This window comes from Mastacembelus armatus, chromosome 2, assembly GCF_900324485.2.
Source record: "Mastacembelus armatus chromosome 2, fMasArm1.2, whole genome shotgun sequence".
Lineage (NCBI taxonomy): Eukaryota > Metazoa > Chordata > Actinopteri > Synbranchiformes > Mastacembelidae > Mastacembelus > Mastacembelus armatus.
In genome coordinates, this window is record NC_046634.1 from 10,448,010 (window position 1) to 10,466,075 (window position 18,066).

An 18,066-nucleotide genomic window follows, 5' to 3' on the forward strand; every position below is an offset into this window, starting at 1 on the left:
TTATAAAACCACATCTGGACAAAGAAACACACAAAAAAGGAACAAGGAGGCAGGACCAGAGAGAGAGGGAGGAGCTGAGGTTAGAGGTCATCACACAAGAAACTGTTAACTGTGTGTGTGTGTGTGTGTGTGTGTGTGTGTGTGTGTTCAGGTGTGTGTGGCTGCTGCTGGGCGCTGCGTCCTCGCTACAAACGGCTGGTGGACAATATTTTCCCAGAAGACCCAGAGGTAAACACTGTAATTCTCTAATCTCTCAAATGAGATCAAGTCCCACCCACCTGTAACACACCTGTGTGTGTGTGTGTGTGTGTGTGTGTGTGTGTGTGTGTGTGTGTGTGTGTGTGTGTGTGTGTGTGTGTGTGTGTGTGTGTGTGTGTGTGTGTGTGAGAACAGGACGGCCTGGTGAAAGCCAACATGGAGAAGCTGACGTTCTTCGCTCTGTCGGCTCCGGGGAAGCTGGACCGGATCGCTGCGTACCTGTCGGAGCGTCTGACCAGGGAGCTGAACCGCCACCGTTACGGGTCAGTGCACAACAAAACCCACAGTTACCGTCAGTGTGAGCGTTTACTCCAAGGTACAGTGGTAATACCACACTGGAAAACATTCAGAATAAAGAAATCACCTGTGTCATCACATCATTACTCAGATTCATATCAAAGCAGGAGAACACTCTGGTTTTAATTATTTGATTCCACATCTTCATGTGGAAATGGACACTGTAGTGATGCAGTGTGTCCTGCGTGTGTTCTAGGTATGTGTGCATCGCGCTGGAGGCGATGGAGCAGCTGCTGCTGGCCTGTCACTGTCAGAGCATCAACCTGCTGGTGGAGAGTTTCCTCAGCACGTTACGTCTGCTGCTGGAGGCCGACAAGCCGCATCTCCACGTCCTGGCCACCAGCTCGGTACGCAGGACACACGCTAACACGCTGACAAGCTGACACAGTCAGTGTCAGTGTGTGTGATGGATCAGTTCAGTTTGGATTCATATAACATGGAGAGAAACAGCAGCTACGTCACTTCCTGTCCCACAGGAAACACAAACACTACAGGTGTTAATTAAACCCATGAAATCCACAGGTCGACTTTAACACACAGCCAGTACTTTATAGTGTAGGACAGAGCGTGGTTTTAATTCTATACATTTATTTATGGAACTTCAGGCCCTAAAAGCTGCATTAACACACACACACACACACACACACAGCAGGTTTATCGGTCTGTTCGTGTTTTACTGCAGATATTAATGTTTTATTCATCTCCAACAGTGTCGGTCCTGTTTTTATGTAAATAACACACTGTCAGGTTAGTGTGAGCTTCATTAGTGCTGTGTGTGGTGTCTCTTTAAATGCTAAGTCACTCTGTGTTTTGTTCTGTGCAGTTTGTGAAGTTTGCGAACATCGAGGAGGACACGCCGTCGTACCATCGCAGCTACGACTTCTTCGTGTCTCGCTTCAGTGAGATGTGTCACTCTGAGCACGACGACCCCGACATCCGAAACAAGTCAGACTTGGTCTTAGCACCGTTTTCAGTTTGTCTTTCATCTGTGACTGAATAAATTTAACCTAGTTAACCCTCGTTATGATTGTTCATGTGATCAATAAATATAAAAACAAGTAGATGACAAACACATTTAACACTGACATAAATGTAGATGGAGGAAAATCTCTTTATGTGTCACAGATAAAACAATAATGACGCGACTGTGCCTGGACTGAACTCTTTAGTCTGAAAAGATTAGGTGTGTGTGTGTGTGTGTGTGTGTGTGTGTGTGTGTGTAGGATCCGTGTGTCGGGGATCCGTGGTCTCCAGGGGGTGTTCAGGAAGACGGTGGACGATGAACTGCAGGTGAACATTTGGGAGCCGCGTCACATGGACCAGATTGTTCCCGCCCTGCTGGTCAACCTGCAGAGACACATGCACACCAGCAGGTAAACACACACAGACACACACCAGCAGGTAAACACACACAGACACACACCAGCAGGTAAACACACACAGACACACACCAGCAGGTAAACACAAATTGATTATCACCCAGGGTGCCACTGAGCTCACTGGCGTCTTGTCTTTTGTGTGTGTGTGTGTGTGTGTGTGTGTGTGTGTGTGTGTGTGTGTGTGTGTATGCATGCGCAGTGAGTCTCCAGCAGAGCACACAGAGGTGTGTTTCAGGGAGCTGCTGGGCCGAGCTGCTTATGGACACATTACCAACGCGATCAGGCCTGTTCTCATGTAAGACACACCCACACACACACAACATTAACTGAAGGTCAAACCAACCCGAGCTGTTGGTATTCGTTAGTTTCGTTCACCTGCAGCAGCAGCAGCAGGTCATGTGCTGGTCCTGGAGGTGTCAGCTTGTTCCCTGTGTGTGTTTCCAGGCACCTGGACAGTCACGGCCTTTGGGAAGGACGGAGCTTCGCTGTTCGGTGTTTTCAGATCATCATGTTCTCTGTCCAGGTGAGTTTGAAACAAAAATAACCTGCCGCAGCAAATCATCAGTGAGTTTTGTCTGAACGTCAATAACAACCTTTGCTGTAGTTCGTGTTGTGCTAATCTGAGTTGTAGTAAAACTAATGTAGTTATTCTTTGCTCTGTTTAATTATCTGAACATTTTCCATCACTGTTCGTACTTTAAGCTAAACATCGAGGTGAAAGTATATTTTAAATATATAATAGACCTGAGGGCCCTGAACCTTAGCTGCGAAGGAAAACTGCCTTTACTGAGCTGTACTTGGTAATTGTATGTGAACTTGAACTGAACTGAACTTCTCAGTCGCAGCATTCACACCTGGTGATCCAGCAGCTGCTGGGTCACCTGGACGCCAACAGCAGGAGTCCGGCTTCGGTCCGAGCTGGGATCGTCGAAGTCCTGTCTGAAACTGCTGTGATAGAAGCTACTGGATCTGTAGGTCAGTCTGAGGCATCACTACTACACTGTACTACACTGTACTGCACAGTACTGTACTGCACTGTGCTATGTGCTATGAAGTAATCCTGATCCTGTGTTTCACAGGTCCCACAGTACTGGAAGTGTTCAACACGTTACTGCGGCAGCTCAGGCAGAGCGTTGACTACCAGCTGACCGGTTACTATGACAACACAGGAGAAAACAGAACCAGCTCTGCTGAAGAGAAAACGCTCCAGGACGCCGTCATCAAAACCATCGGTCAGGCAGGGAATTGTGTTTCTTCTCACCGCTGTTTGTTTTAAAAGTGCTTGTATCATGTGACCTGCTCGTATGTGTCCAGGATCCTTTGCCAACACACTTCCTGTCTACCAGAGGTCAGAGGTCATGCTGTTCATCATGGGGAAGATCCCTGTTCCTGGTATCTACCCCGCTCTGGGGTCACCTAATGCAGGGTACCAGTCACAGCGGCTCAGTTCACACATTTTGAAGTTTAAAGTCTGAAAGTGAAAAATGAATGTACAGGTGTTGGTTTGTCTCAGGTTTGAAGGCAGCACCATGATCCAGGTGATGCTGCTGAAGTCTCTGCTCCAGGTGAGTCTATTTCCCTCTGATTTTTCATGAAGTTCCTGCTCAGATGTAGGAAATATATCTGCTGACCCACCAAACCCTGTGATCCTCCACCAAACCATCTGCTCAGCTTCTAAACCACCACAGGAGCTGCCAAACCGTACTATTATGTAACCTACTAACCTTTATACTGTACCAAAGTACTGAACTACCTACTAAACTAGTATCCTCCTTACTGAAGTACTAACTCATCTACTGATTTACCTGACACAGTCAGATCCTCTGATGCTCTCTACAGTATAACTGGACTCTAACGGCCTCCAGTACAACCATTAAGACAAACTGTCTGACTATGAGACCGACCACAGATGTGTCGTCCTTCTCCCTGCCTCAGGTGTCGGAGCGCTACGACAGCACTAACCTGTTGACGGCGTTGCCCTCGTCCTTCCTGGAGCCCCTGCTGTCTTTCACTCTGATGGAGGATCCACAGATCCGGCTGCTGGTTCTGTCCATCCTCACGTCGCTCATCGACCGACGGCACAACGCTGCCAGGCTCAGCGCTGCCAGGTCACATGTCACCAGAAACCACACGCATTCCCCGAGCAGCCAAAATGGAGAATCTGATATTTGTTGCTGATGGTTTATGGGAAAACGTGTGTGTGTGTGTGTGTGTGTGTGTGTGTCCACAGTGTGACGTTTGACATGTCGCTGCTGGAGCTGAAGCAGGACAGATGTTCTCGACAGGACAGCCTGTTCATCAGGAAGGTGAGAGCAACATAGATCCAGATGTTTATCATCGGTGCACCAGTTACTGCAGTGTCATTCCCGAAGACAGATTTGTCCAGCAGGAGGAGAGTGCTGTACATTATTGTTTGTGTGTGTGTGTGTGTGTGTGTGTGTGTGTGTGTGTGTGTGTAGCATGCTCAGCACCTCTACAGACACGTCTACCTGGCCTGCAGGGAGGAGAGCAGTGGGCGGAGCCACTACCAGTCACTCTTCACCCTGCTGGCCGTTGTCAGCCTGGAACTGGCCAATGAGGAGGTGGTGGTGGACCTGATTCGATTGGTCCTCGCGCTGCAGGTGGGCAGGCCTACTGTCAAAATAATAAAGATGAGGATCAGGGGCAGTCGGACTAAAATCCACCTGACCACAGACCCACTCCCTCATTAAAACTGCAGGTGAATGATCATGTTTGCAGTGACAGACGTTAATGTTTGCTAAACTTCCCACTCTGAGCTGCTGTAGCTGATAGTCCTGTTCAGTCCTGCATGTTCACGTCCCCACGTACGTGTCACCAGGTGGGTTTTGGTCTGACTGCACCTTTATGTTGCTGCTTTCTCTCTCTGATTGTCTTTCTGCTCTGTGATTGGCTGCTCAGGAGCTGGCGTTGTCCAATCAGGAGTGTCTTTCAGTGTTCAACCGCTGTGGTGTTCACGCCGTCTGTGCCGCGTTCCTCAGCCTGTTGTCCCGGCTCGGCCCGCCTCCCCCGCTCCACCGGCACGTCGCCCAGGTGAGCACAGACGGCAGGTTGTGTCTCAGCCCCACGTCTCGACCTCAGACTGAGGAGGGACAGGAAGATGTGCACATGAAAGGGAATGAGTGTGTTTGCACAGCGTCATGTGGAGTCAATTATTGTGTGTGTGTGTGTGTGTGTGTGTGTGTGTGCGTGCAGGTCATAGAACGCCGTCAGACAGACGCTCCACACCTGCTGCCTGAGGACTTCTTCTGTGACAAACCCAGGTAGATACACATCCTGTGTTTTCTGCTGCCACCGTCAGTATGTTGGCCCAGATCAGCTGCATTATCACAGTTGACTTCACGGGATTAACCACAGGCTGCTGAGAAGTAACAGGATTATTTCAGCTGATCATGACCCACGTTCTAACTCAGTCTGATTATTCACTCATGATAATGGATAGGTGGAGAAGTGTTGAAAACCGGAAATAAAAAATACTGAGACCTACTTGAAGGCCTTGTCCAGGTCCACCTGCACTGCCTTCACAGACCACCAGGGGGCCACAGGCGCCTGTTTGAACCCCAGAGGAGCATGTACAGCAGGCTGGTTGGTCGGACACTGTAAACAAGTAAACAACAGCTGGAGCGGTCATGACATTAAAAAGACTCTGTTTAGTTCACGTTGGTGTCTGGACTCAGCACTGGCTAAACTGGGATTATAGCTGCAGCAGCTGGACTGTGTCTCTTAAACATGTTGCAGTTAAAGTTCATATTTAATAATTGTAAAAGAAATATAATCAATACTTTACCTGTGTGTGTGTGTGTGTGTGTGTGTGTCAGACTGCCAGAAGGTGAGCTGAAGGTGGATGAATCCTGTCTTTTCGACCAATCAGAGATCTGTGAAGCTCTGACAGGAAGCAGCTACAGCACATACACCGAGCACCTCAACACACCGTACACACCTCAGCTGACAGGTATACACACACACACACACACACACACACACACACACACTCTGAATAATTAAACACACAATAACTACTGAGCTACATACAGACGTAATTACTGTGTTTCAGATGAGGATCGTCTGTCGAAGAGGAAGAGTATTGGAGACGTCATCTCCCTGCAGATGGACATGGACCCTCACTGCTGCCCTGTGACCCAAAAGGTGCCAGACTGTGTCTGTGTCCACCTGTCTGTGTGTCCGTGTCCACCTGTCTGTGTGTCCGTGTCCACCTGTCTGTACGTTTGTCTGTGATGATGTCGTCTTTCTCTATTGATAATGAATAATGATGATCTCATCCGTCTGTGGTGATGATGATGATGATGATGATGAAGATGTCTGTCTCGTGTAGAAACCTCAGACGGAGCAGATCACCTTTGAGACTCTGAAGAACACCATTGGTGAGTGATTGATTTAAATCAATATGTTTGGATGATTTATTGTTTGTTGGCCTGTGAAAGTTTCACCGTGACACAGTTTTGAAACTGAAAACTTTATTTAAACATCATGTTTACAAGGTTCTATCCAGGTTAGAGTTGATGACTGTGTGTCTTTTGATTTGTTTCTTAACATCATTAAATTATAAATTACTCAAAAACATGCTTTTATTTTGACAGAGGACAGGGGGAGTGTGGAGGAGGAGGAGAGGAGGAAGAGGATGCAGGTGGTGGAGAAGTTTCAGACGGCTCCTTTTGAGGAGATTGCTGCTCACTGTGGATCCAGGGTCAGGGTTTTATCCTCTAACCACTAAAATAAAACTGTGTGTGTCACTGGTCTGAACACCATGTTCTCTCTGCAGGCCTCTTTGCTTCAGTCCAAACTGGATCAGGTCTTTGACCTGATCACACGTCCTCCTCCGTCGCCATCCGGACTCTCGCTGCCTCGCTCCACGCCGCTCTATGAGATGAAGTTTCCCGATCTCTGTGTCTACTGAGCACAAACCCACGATGTTCAAACTCTTCCCTTGTGTCATGTGATGTGTCTCCTGGCAGGAAAAAGGAGGTAAAGTAGGAGAGGACAGAGGGAGGTAGGACAGAGGGAGGTAGGACAGAGGGAGGTAGGACAGAGGGAGGTAGGACAGAGGGAGGTAGGACAGAGGGAGGTCTCATCAGCACTCGGACTGTTTAGATTAGATTAGAAATGATCAAAGACGTTTTAATTTTAGGTCAGAAAATGTTTAGTGGCTGCTGCTGTGTCCCCAGGAGAAATAGTCAAATGATCAATTCAGCGATTGATCTCTGATTATTGTTTATCCTTTGTCTCTTTTGTTGTGTTTTGTGTTTGTCACTTCATCAGCTGCTGTAATAAAATATTCATTCATTAGCTGTGGGGTCCAGTGTGTCACTGACATATTTCCTATCATGCATCACTGCCTCCGTCACAACACACACGTTTTCCATCATGCTGATGTTTTAAATGCAGCGACAGGTGAATCTGCTAAATCTGGTTGTTTAGTGAAAATGACCAGTGTTCAAGTAAAAAGTAGGTTTGAAGTTACTGAAAACAAATCACTGACACATAACTGAGAAATATGATACACACACAAGCAGTACACTCAACTGTGGCTTTAGTGAGAAGCTGGATCCTTTGTGGATGCGGTTTAATGTGGGGTGGTGTGTGTAACTGTAGGAACAGGACATGAAACATCTCTGCTTTGCTTGCAAACGTCTTTTTATGTTTTCATAGAATTTACAGTTATTTACACGAATCAGTAAATATCAAAACGTGTCTGACTGTCGGGGCCAGAGCTTCTTATTGGTCACTAAACTGTAGCTGCATAAAAACTGTTTCTGCCTCTCATTTCTGCTGCTGTCCGTCTTTGTTGATGACGTTTCTGAAGAGCGTGAGCAGCGGCCTCTGGCTCCGTTCGTCCCAGCTCTTCATGAAGCCGCCGTAGCGTTTGCTGGCAGGGGGGCTGCTCCAGCGGAAGTGCTTCATCTTGTAAGGACCGTCTTTCTTTTCCTGGGCGCCACCCACGAGCTGCTGCTGTTGCTCCTCCTCCGTCACCTCCTGTCCTTTCTGCTGCTCCTCTGTTCCCGCTGCCAGCAGCTCTTTGGCCAGCTCCCGTCTCCTCATTTCTCCGGGGAAAACTTCAGCAGACTCCTCCTCCACACTGTTGGAGGTGTAGACTTTGACGGGGCGGCGTTTTCGGCCCACGGGCTTCCCCCAGCGGAAGTGCTCCATGGAGTAGGAGCGCTTGGCCTGGGGAGAAGAGGAGGAGGAGGAAGGGAGGATGAAGAAGGAGGGGTCCGATGGAGGCGGAGGTTGGAGGTGGGCGTTGCCGGGGAAGATGGGGGTCTCGGCGGTGAGGTCGGAGCGACACAGCTGGAGACACTCCTGCAGAAGACGACAAGGTTAGAATTCATTCTTCCTATTGTGGTACAGAGTGTAGTACAGAGTGTAGTATGCAGTACACTATGCAGTACAGAGTGTATATACTGCACAGCAGTGTGTACGTGGGCGTTACCATCATGCTGCTCTCAGAGTTCAGCTCCTGGCAGCTCGGGTGTTCCCAGCACTGACCCACAGCTCCTCTGGACACGCCCACAACCACGGCAGCCACCAATAGCCACACAGGACACATGCTCCTGTGAGCCAATCAGAGACGAGTGTTGACCAGTTTTCAGTGGCTTCTTTTATAGCATTTACTTTACATGAATAATTAACACACTATATAAACTAAATGTATAAAACACACTAAATGTGAAAATAGTTTTTTAATAGTGTCGATAATTTACAGCTTTACTTCCTGTTTTGAAGGTAATTTTCTATGTATTTATAGAGTTTACAGCAGCAGTGTCCAGATATATGCACCTGTACCATCATGAATATATAAGAAATAATAATAGTTCAATAAAACAGTTTAAATCAATTATCTCCACACGTAGAGACGTAACTCCTTTAAGAGAAACTGAATTCTAAGAACACTTTTTAAAAACACCTGTGTACATGTGGAGTCCACCTGAGATAATTAATGACTTGGATTCAAAGAATCAAAGCAGTAGTTTCATTTTTTGACTATTTTCAGACTGTGGGTTTTCAACCAGTTGACATTTAATAAATACTGTTGTATAAGTCATACTGACTCCTGACTGAATAGTGTTTTTTTAAAGTAAAGATAAAAGTAATAATGCAGTTTTCTCACCCTGCTATCCTGTCTCCTCGTCTCTTCTTCTTCTGTCTTATTGCTGCTGTTTTCTTGTCTTTCGGAGGAGATGTCTGTCGTTCGGCTCTTCTTCTGCAGCTGCGACCCCCCGGCCGACTTTTATGTCCTGTGGTCCAAGGACACACACGCACAGCCCCAGAAGAACCACGTCATCGCCAGCGTTCATTCATGCTGGTAAACACAGAGACAATTAGTGAAACCTCCTCCCCCCCTCCCACTCACAAACACACACTCGTCTCCTGGTGAAACTCCACAGCCTGAAGTTTGGCACCACAAATCATTCATTTGTTCATCTGTGTATGACTGTGTGTGTGTCGGAACAGTTTACGTGTTGTTTGTTTTCAGGTTTTCCTGACACAGCAGGACTCAAACAAAAAGGAAAGACGTCCCCACAGTCAAACTGAAGGTACCACACAAACCAGCTCCTGTAAATGTCCGGTCACCACCACCTCCTCACCGCTGATGCTCTGTGTTAAATGTCAACCGGCAGGTTTGGCAGATTAACACTGACCCGGCATCCCGTCACTGCAGGGAAGACGGGATTCAAACCTGCGGGTCAGGGTGTATAGTTACACAAACACACACCTGCTGCAGTGTCTCGTCTTTGTCTGAGCGCTCAGTGTCACTAATGCTGAATCCACACAGGGTTTATCTCATTTAACGGAGACAGATGATGTCAGGGTTCGTTTTTCAGACGCTATGACTGCTCAGGTTTTCCTCGTGGCTCTAGATACAAAAACAGCCTTTCTGCAATGATCTGTGTCTGGTCCCAGTTTCCCTTCAGGTTTTCTTAGGGGGTTTTAGCAGCAGCCTTTATTTCAGCTTTCAGCCACTACAGTTTTCTCAAACATCCACCTACACACTGCGTCTCCTGCAGTCGTCACTTTATGGGGAACTTCTCTTTAGGTCTGTTCTTTAAGCAAAACAATCTGTGTCATTCTCAGACTGAACACATCTTTTTAGACCTTATTTCCTGAACTGATCAAGTGAGTATAAAAATATAAGCATGAGCTAAATATTATCAGAGCTTTTATATATTCCATATTCCAAAAACACTGTGAGGCTGCAGTAGAACAGCATTTTAGATTTGTCATTAACTGCAGGTTAGTCCATTTCAGATTCTTTCAGATGCTGTGGTGGTAAATACACAGAAAATGTGGAGTCTGACTATTTCTGCAGCAGGATGCTCTTATTCACAGTGAAGTCATTTCTGTGACTGGTCTGTCTTGTGTTTTTCTAATGGATCTGACTGAGCGGCCCATGGAGGCAGGCAGGTAAATATAAACCCATTAGGGTGCGCCCACGACCTTGAACGTCCATTACAAACACAAACTCAGGAAGAAAGAGATAATGGCACGACAAGGCAGGGGTCACATGACATGGGCTCAAAGACATTTTATAATTAAAGACATTTATAAATGGAAGCACTTTATTGTCCTGATGTGCGCGGTAACTGTGTTTGTCTACACTCTTATTCAATATGCTGAGGCTTTAGGAAAAACCTGCTTATTCAGACGTTGATGTGAGATTGATCCGGAATAATGAGCGTTTTGTGAAATGGGTTTGTCTTATTTTAGGTGGGTCCATCTGAAAATGCTTCAAGCAGCTGAACAAATGCGTGAACTGTGCTGATAGAGCTTCAGATGATAAATGAACAGGCAGGCTGGTTGACAGGTGGTTAGACAGGTAAACATACCAGAGCATCTGTTTGGTGACTTTAGTCTGTCCATCCTGAGTGAGGACGACCCAACAGGAAGGCTTCCCCTTCCTGAGGACACACAGAAAGACGGGTCAGAGCCAGACAGACAGAGTAAAAAACATCACTGCAGCTGGACCAGGTCTTACCTGAGACTTCAGGTAACCTGTGGACAGGACATCAATATTTGTTGCCAAGGTGAAGCACAAGGAGCCTGTTACTATGGCAACACCTGCTCCATAAGGAGAGTGGAACATCTTGACCTCCAACACCTGACTCTGGACCACTTCCTGTTTAACATCAGAGGCTAGTTAACAGACTGCACTGTTAGTTAACATGACTATGGTTGGTTCAGGTTCAGTTGAGTGTAAACAGGCTTAACGTGTGTGAGTGTAGTCAAACACAAACACTCACACTCATCAGATCCAAACATACCGACATCTGGTCTTTTTCTTCTGTTCAACCAGACTCCATTGAAATTTCTGTTGTTTTAAAACTCACGAGCTTTGCATTGGAACAAAGACCACCTGCTAACCTGTCTGAACTCTGACTGTGATTGGTTGGAGTCTTCCGCTGAATTCGTGTGATTGATCACTTTAACAGACTGAAGACAGGGTAGACTGAACTGACAGCTAACAGCTAATGACAGCCCACAGTGAAGCTAATGCTAATGTGAAGCTAACATGAGACGCGTCCCAGGAGCAGAGCAGCGATGCTAACAGTCAACAGGCTGCACCGTCAGCTCTGTTCTCACTGGAAAACAAACTGTGGGAAACACACATGTTGTTGCTGAAAGCACAGTGAGCTAACGGATAACAGTTAGCCCGGGTGGTTAGCTGTACGGCTAACGTTAGCTGCTCTCGGCTAACACCCAGACACAAACTGACCGATAAAACGCTTCTCCCAGCGTGTTCCAGTTGGCAGTGATGAAGGCCATGTTGTTCCCCGGAGACAAGAACCTGTTTCCAGCTCAACGATGAAAAATGCCGCTTAGCTTTAGCTCAGTCAGCTGATCTGGCATCACAACAGAATGCTACTTCCTCCTTTTCTTCTTCTGGTATTTCTTAATCTGCAGATGTTTTCTTTGAGCGCCCCCTGGAGTCAAACACAGGTCACTTCACTGTTCTCTTCATACATTTTAGATGACGCCAAGTAATTATTGATTATTGTGTTGATCACTTTAATGTTGGAGCTGGTAAAGGTGGAGCTGACGTTAACTACCTTATGTACCTCTAATTTGAAGTACTTTATATACCGCTGGGTAGCTGACGTTAACTACCTTATGTACTTCTAATTTGAAGTACTTTATATACCGCTGGGTAGCTGACGTTAACTACCTTATGTACTTCTAATTTGAAGTACTTTATATACCGCTGGGTAGCTGACGTTAACTACCTTATGTACCTCTAATTTGAAGTACTTTATATACCGCTGGGTAGCTGACGTTAACTACCTTATGTACCTCTAATTTGAAGTACTTTATATACCGCTGGGTAGCTGACGTTAACTACCTTATGTACTTCTAATTTGAAGTACTTTATATACCGCTGGGTAGCTGACGTTAACTACCTTATGTACTTCTAATTTGAAGTACTTTATATACCGCTGGGTAGCTGACGTTAACTACCTTATATACTTCTAATTTGAAGTACTTTATAAACTGCTGGGTATCTTGGGAATTTCTCTCCAGGGATCAATAAAGTTTGATGATCAGTCTGTATTTTGTTGGATCCATCTGATTCCGAATAGGAACTAAAGTTATCAGATAAATGTAGAGCAGGAAAAAGTCCAAGGTTCGGCTCTGACATGTAGTGAAATACTACAAAATGCAAAGTAAAGTACCAAAAACTGTCTTATTTTCCAGGAACTACATCGAGTATTTGCATCTGGCGTAAAGTGGATTGTGGGGAAACAGCGCCTGCTTTGGTCCCGTTGTGGCCAGCGGCGGTACTGCAGGCGGAAGTGCTTCACCTGTTGAAGCGTTAATTCCTCTTTACCTTCAACACCTGAGACTACTCACCTGGGGAGCATCTGGAAACTGGTCCGCTGTTGGAGCCGGAGACGCGGAGTCTATGGACAAATTAAAGAAGGTGCTGAGCGGGCAGGACGATGAAAACGCGGACAGGGCGGGAATAGTGGAGGTAAAGGTTGTTTGTTAGCATGTTAGCATCTGTGTGAGCTTTAATTAGGAAAACATTTAGTAAAGACATCAGGGCTGTCAGGTTAAAAGGCTCCGCTGGCTCCTGAAATAAGCACCAGTCCCATTTGACCTTTTTACTAAACACACTGGAATAATTGATAATTATTGATAATCGATTATTTCTCAGGTCACTGTGTGTCTTTCTGTCTGTCCAACAGAATAAATTCTAATATTGAAGTTTGCTGTTAAAACATTTGTATTTGTATTTGTTTACAGTCGTTCATGTCCTGTAACCTGCGTCATGTTGAGCTTTAACAGTTAACTTGTTATTTCAAGTAGTTTGTGCTGAGTGTGATGAAACTCTGTCAATATTTCCTTTAGCCTGCAGCCTCTGCACTGAGACCACAACAGGCCTGCTGGCTGTAGATCTAATGACGACGTAATGACGTCACTATTGCCGTGCACCTTCAAAAACAAACAGTCTAATTTGTTTAATTGTACAGAAATCAGCCTGTAGGGACACAGGTCACATGGCACACACACATTCACACCTGTGTTAGGGTTTTATTTAAGGTGTATGCATGATGATGATGATGATGATGATGACATCTCTGCAGCGAGCCAATGAGGCGTCCACGCTGGCCTGGGGGACCAGGATGAAGTGCTTCCTGATCTTCTTCTTTTTGAGTCTTTTCTGCTCCATCGTGGTGAGTGACGCTCTGCACAACACTGTTTCTTACCTGTCTGTTTCTTACCTGTCTGTTTCTTACCTGTCTGTTTCTTACCTGTCTGTTTCCTGTCCGTTTCCTGTCCGTTTCCTCTCTGTCTTTTCTGTAAATAAACAAAGATGGCTGATGTGACAGCTCCTAGAAGTGAACAGATGTAGAACATTTTCCCAAAGCTGGTTTTGGATCATGTTATGAAGCTGATTTGTGTGAAGCAGCAGGCGACAGATGCACATTCACAATATTTCAGCTTCAGTCTTCAGTGACAGGTTGTGTTGACGCGTCACCCATCCCTAAGAACAGTCTTTGGTCCTTTCTGTCTTTCTTTCAAAGCTGTTTCTGCTGTAACTACCTGTCCTGTATCCTTACCTGTATCCATGGTAACAGCATGACTTTCTGCCATGTCTTCTGTTTCTATGGTAACGTCCCCTCTGCCTGTTGGTGACTGTCTCTCTTCACATCTGTTTCTATGGTAAGAAGCTGTAGTTGCTTTACTGTCTACATCAGTGTTGGCAGTCTGTGTGCATCCTCCTTCTGTTGTCATGGTAACAGCCTTTCTTGTCTTCCTGTCTGTATCCAAGGTAACAGTATGTCTGTCCACCCTGTCTTCTGTTACTATGTAAACTAATCCCCTCTGGCTGTTTGTGTCCATGGTGACAATATGATTTGATCAGCATCACTTTCTGTTACTATGACAACAGACTTAATCCTATCTGTACCCATGGCAACATCCTTAATTCACAGCCTTTGTTCCTGTCAGTCATGTTTGTCTATTGCTATCTGTATTCATGGTAACCAACTGTCGTTCTGATTTCAGGGTACCTGTTTCCTGTGGGTTCCACACGTTGGTCTCGCATTGTTCGCTGTCTTCTACAGCGTGGGAAACATCTGCTCTCTGGCCAGGTACCAACCAGCGCCATCCTGGTCTGACCTGGTCCAGACACACACAACCAGGCTGTCTTGGTCCTCATTAACAGAACCAGTTCAGGCAGGTCCAAATGGTTAGCAGGGACCTCGTTTCCTGACAGTCATGCTGATTAGAAACAAACCTCCAGGTAATTTCTGTCCATAAGTGTGAATCTGGAAGCAGGAGTTTGTCTCAGCACATTTGAGACGAATAAATCAGGTACCAGCTTGTGATCCAGAACCCAATTGTCTTCAGTTCATCCATGTTAGAAATGTCTTACATGCCATTATTCTGTATGGAAGTCCATTCCCACCCATCCCTGCGGGCCTGTGCTCAGCTCAGTCTCTAGTTGTAAGAAAACATCGCCCTCTGGTGGCAGGTGTCAGTACCACAAACATTTTCAGGAGGGTTTCTGAGGAGATTTCTGTTCAAACATGGTCAGAAATCAAAGAATGTAAATCTGAAGCTTTGTGGATTTTCCCTGTGATTTCAGCACCATGTTCCTGATTGGCCCGTGCAGGCAGCTGAAGACCATGTGTGCTAAAGAGAGAGCGTTCGCCACCGTCATGATGCTGGTGAGAGCAAACAGAACCAGCAGAGTTTAGCAGCTAACAGCCAGTAACGTGAATCACCTGGTCACAGGTGTTGGTTCCTCAGATCACAGTTCTCAGGCCTTCAGCTCCATGTTCACTTTACTAGAAAACTGTGTGTCCCTGCAGGTCTGCCTGGGCCTGACGCTGTGTGCTGCTCTGTGGGTGAGACACACACACACACACACACACACACACACACACAACACACAACACACACTAGTGACATTTAAACAAGTCGTATCAGTTTTTAAAAGTGCAGATAAGAAAAAAAGCTGATACTGTGGATGCAGTTTGTTCATTTCTGAGTTATTTGTTTTGTTTCTCGTCTCCAGTGGAAGAATAATGGCCTCGCATTGGTGTTCACCATCCTTCAGTTACTGGCTTTCACCTGGTAGAGCACACACACACACACACACACACCCCTACCTGTCTGTCTGTCTCACCTGTTTAACTGCTGCTGTATTTGTCACAGGTACGGCCTTTCCTACATCCCTTTCGCCAGGTAACACACACGCACACACACACACACACACACACACGCACACGCACACGCACACGCACACACACACACACACACACACACACACACACACACACACACACACACAGATGTTGCTGATCTGTGTCTGTGCTGCTTTGGGCCCAGGACACTGTGGGAGATCAAAACTGACAGAAAAGTTGTCAGGGCCAAACTCTGTTCATGAGAAATCTGCGTCTCACAGGACGAAAACTGATCAAAACTCTCTAGTTTCTGCTTTTTGCTGCAGACGCCTTCACGTCTTCTTTCCTCTTTGGCCGAATCAAACAGTCTGAACAGAAAAAAAGCTGCTCGTATCAGAGCTGGACACTGATTCAGTTTGAAGGATCCAGCCTGAAACCGGGACCTAGTCCTGAGCTGCAGATCTGATCTGAGTCCCCGTTCCTGTTCGGTTCCCACGTGGTTCATTTAGACTGTTGTTGTTTTCCTGCTTTGGCTGTGACTTGTCATGTCACTAATACATGAGACAAAAACACTGAAGGAAAAGTCAAATTTGATGAATCAAAGATTTGATTTGTTATTGATCAGATTCCTCAACAAATCATTTTACTAAAAATACTAAAATGTGTTTGTCTTTCAGAGACGGCGTCCTCAAGCTGTGCTCCATCTGTGTCTAGACGTCTCCCTCCTGACCAATGAGGACGCAGGACACTGGTTTGTGTCCAACCAGAAAACATTTCAATGACCAGTTAAAGTGGGAACTGGTTTCCAGTGGGACCAGCAGCAGCTTTAAACTGTGTCACTTTGTTTCTTCACTGAACTTTTCTCTAGTTGAAGCTGCTGCACTTGGACACTTCAGGGAAAAGTGGCCTCGTAGTTATTTTTATGTTTTTTATGTCGGAGCAGTAATTACAGTAAAGTAGGGAAGTTAGAGTCAGAGCAGTAAAAGCTGATGTTCACACACACACACACACACAACACACACACACACACACACACACACATTTCTTCATGTTCATGTTAGAAATCTTTTACCCAGAAATCCTTCTGTCCGTCTTTACGGCTCAGTGTTTTAGTCTGTTCTGTTATTTTAGTAGATTCTGTAGATTGTTTTAGCTCAGGGCAGCACGGTGCATTAGTGGTTAGCACTGTTGCCTCACAGCAAGAATGTTCCTGGTTTGAAACCCATCAGGGGCCTTTCTGTGTGGAGTCTGCATGTTCTCCCTGTGCTTGTGTGGGTTTTCTCCAGGTCCTCTGGTTTCCTCCCACAGTCCAAAAACATGTATGTCAGGTTGATTGGTGACTCTAAATTGCCCATAGGAGTGAGTGTGAGTGTGTGAGGTTGTTGGTCTCTATGTGGCCCTGTGATGGACTGGGGACCTGTCCAGGGTGGACCCCTGCCTTTCACCCAGAGAGAGCTGGGATAGGCTCCAGCAGGTCCCTGGGACAGACTGGTGACCTGTGGATAGTTTTAGTAGATTCTGTAGGATGATTAGCTGATTAATCTGAATCATTTGCTGTTGATTGAATATTTGTTTTCTGGTTCAGCTTCTGTGACTTGAGGGTTTGGAACATTTGGACTGTTGTATGTTCTAATTTATACATTTCACCGATCACTGTGATCGACCATCGATAAACTGTAAACTCACTTTAGAAATGAAGCTTTGATGAGTTTGATTCAGTTACTCAGGTTTGATGTTTGCAGCTTGAAAACACTGTCACATTTGTCTTTTGTCCCTGTTCACTGGACTGTTGAATAAACAAACACGTGAAGAGACGAGACGTCAGTGTTTTTATGTTTTATGTTATATCAACTCAAAACTGAACTGGGATCAGTGTCTGATAAACTGATGGGTAGCTGACGTTAACTACCTTATATACTTCTAATTTGAAGTACTTTATATACCGCTGGGTAGCTGACGTTAACTACCTTATATACTTCTAATTTGAAGTACTTTATATACCGCTGGGTAGCTGATGTTAACTACCTTATATACTTCTAATTTGAAGTACTTTATATACTGCTGGGTAGCTGACGTTAACTACCTTATATACTTCTAATTTGAAGTACTTTATATACCGCTGGGTAGCTGATGTTAACTACCTTATATACTTCTAATTTGAAGTACTTTATATACCGCTGGGTAGCTGATGTTAACTACCTTATATACTTCTAATTTGAAGTACTTTATATACTGCTGGGTAGCTGACGTTAACTACCTTATATACTTCTAATTTGAAGTACTTTATATACCGCTGGGTAGCTGACGTTAACTACCTTATATACTTCTAATTTGAAGTACTTTATATACCGCTGGGTAGCTGACGTTAACTACCTTATATACTTCTAATTTGAAGTACTTTATATACTGCTGGGTAGCTGACGTTAACTACCTTATATACTTCTAATTTGAAGTACTTTATATAC

General features: G+C 45.5%; 2 protein-coding genes and 1 pseudogene across 5 annotated transcripts; 2 read left to right on the top strand and 1 right to left on the bottom strand.

Annotated features, from left to right (window-relative positions):
* Positions 1–399: 399 nt before the first annotated feature.
* LOC113127288 (protein EFR3 homolog B-like) lies at positions 400–7,126 on the top strand (annotated as a pseudogene).
* A 460-nt stretch (positions 7,127–7,586) lies between these two features.
* Positions 7,587–11,860, bottom strand: LOC113127436 (pro-opiomelanocortin). 4 transcript variants are annotated; one of them, XM_026302006.2, is made up of 6 exons: positions 11,683–11,860; positions 10,945–11,085; positions 10,796–10,867; positions 9,079–9,270; positions 8,401–8,521; positions 7,587–8,270 (listed from the first exon to the last, which is right to left on the bottom strand). In XM_026302006.2, exons 5-6 carry the CDS (start codon positions 8,515–8,517, stop codon positions 7,731–7,733), a joined length of 657 nt encoding a protein of 218 aa, XP_026157791.1. In that variant the 5' UTR covers positions 8,518–8,521; positions 9,079–9,270; positions 10,796–10,867; positions 10,945–11,085; positions 11,683–11,860; the 3' UTR covers positions 7,587–7,730. The 4 variants fall into 4 exon arrangements, with proteins under 4 accessions (XP_026157791.1, XP_033181467.1, XP_026157792.1 ...); XM_033325576.1 differs by having other exon boundaries at positions 9,079–9,648; XM_026302007.2 differs by lacking the exon at positions 10,945–11,085.
* An 834-nt stretch (positions 11,861–12,694) lies between these two features.
* LOC113127357 (vesicle transport protein SFT2B-like) lies at positions 12,695–16,897 on the top strand. Its single transcript, XM_026301836.1, has 8 exons — positions 12,695–12,936; positions 13,553–13,642; positions 14,478–14,563; positions 15,061–15,142; positions 15,287–15,322; positions 15,493–15,551; positions 15,633–15,662; positions 16,279–16,897. The coding sequence occupies exons 1-8, from the start codon at positions 12,868–12,870 to the stop codon at positions 16,313–16,315; spliced, it is 489 nt and encodes a 162-aa protein (XP_026157621.1). The 5' UTR covers positions 12,695–12,867; the 3' UTR covers positions 16,316–16,897.
* The last annotated feature ends 1,169 nt before the right edge of the window (positions 16,898–18,066 follow it).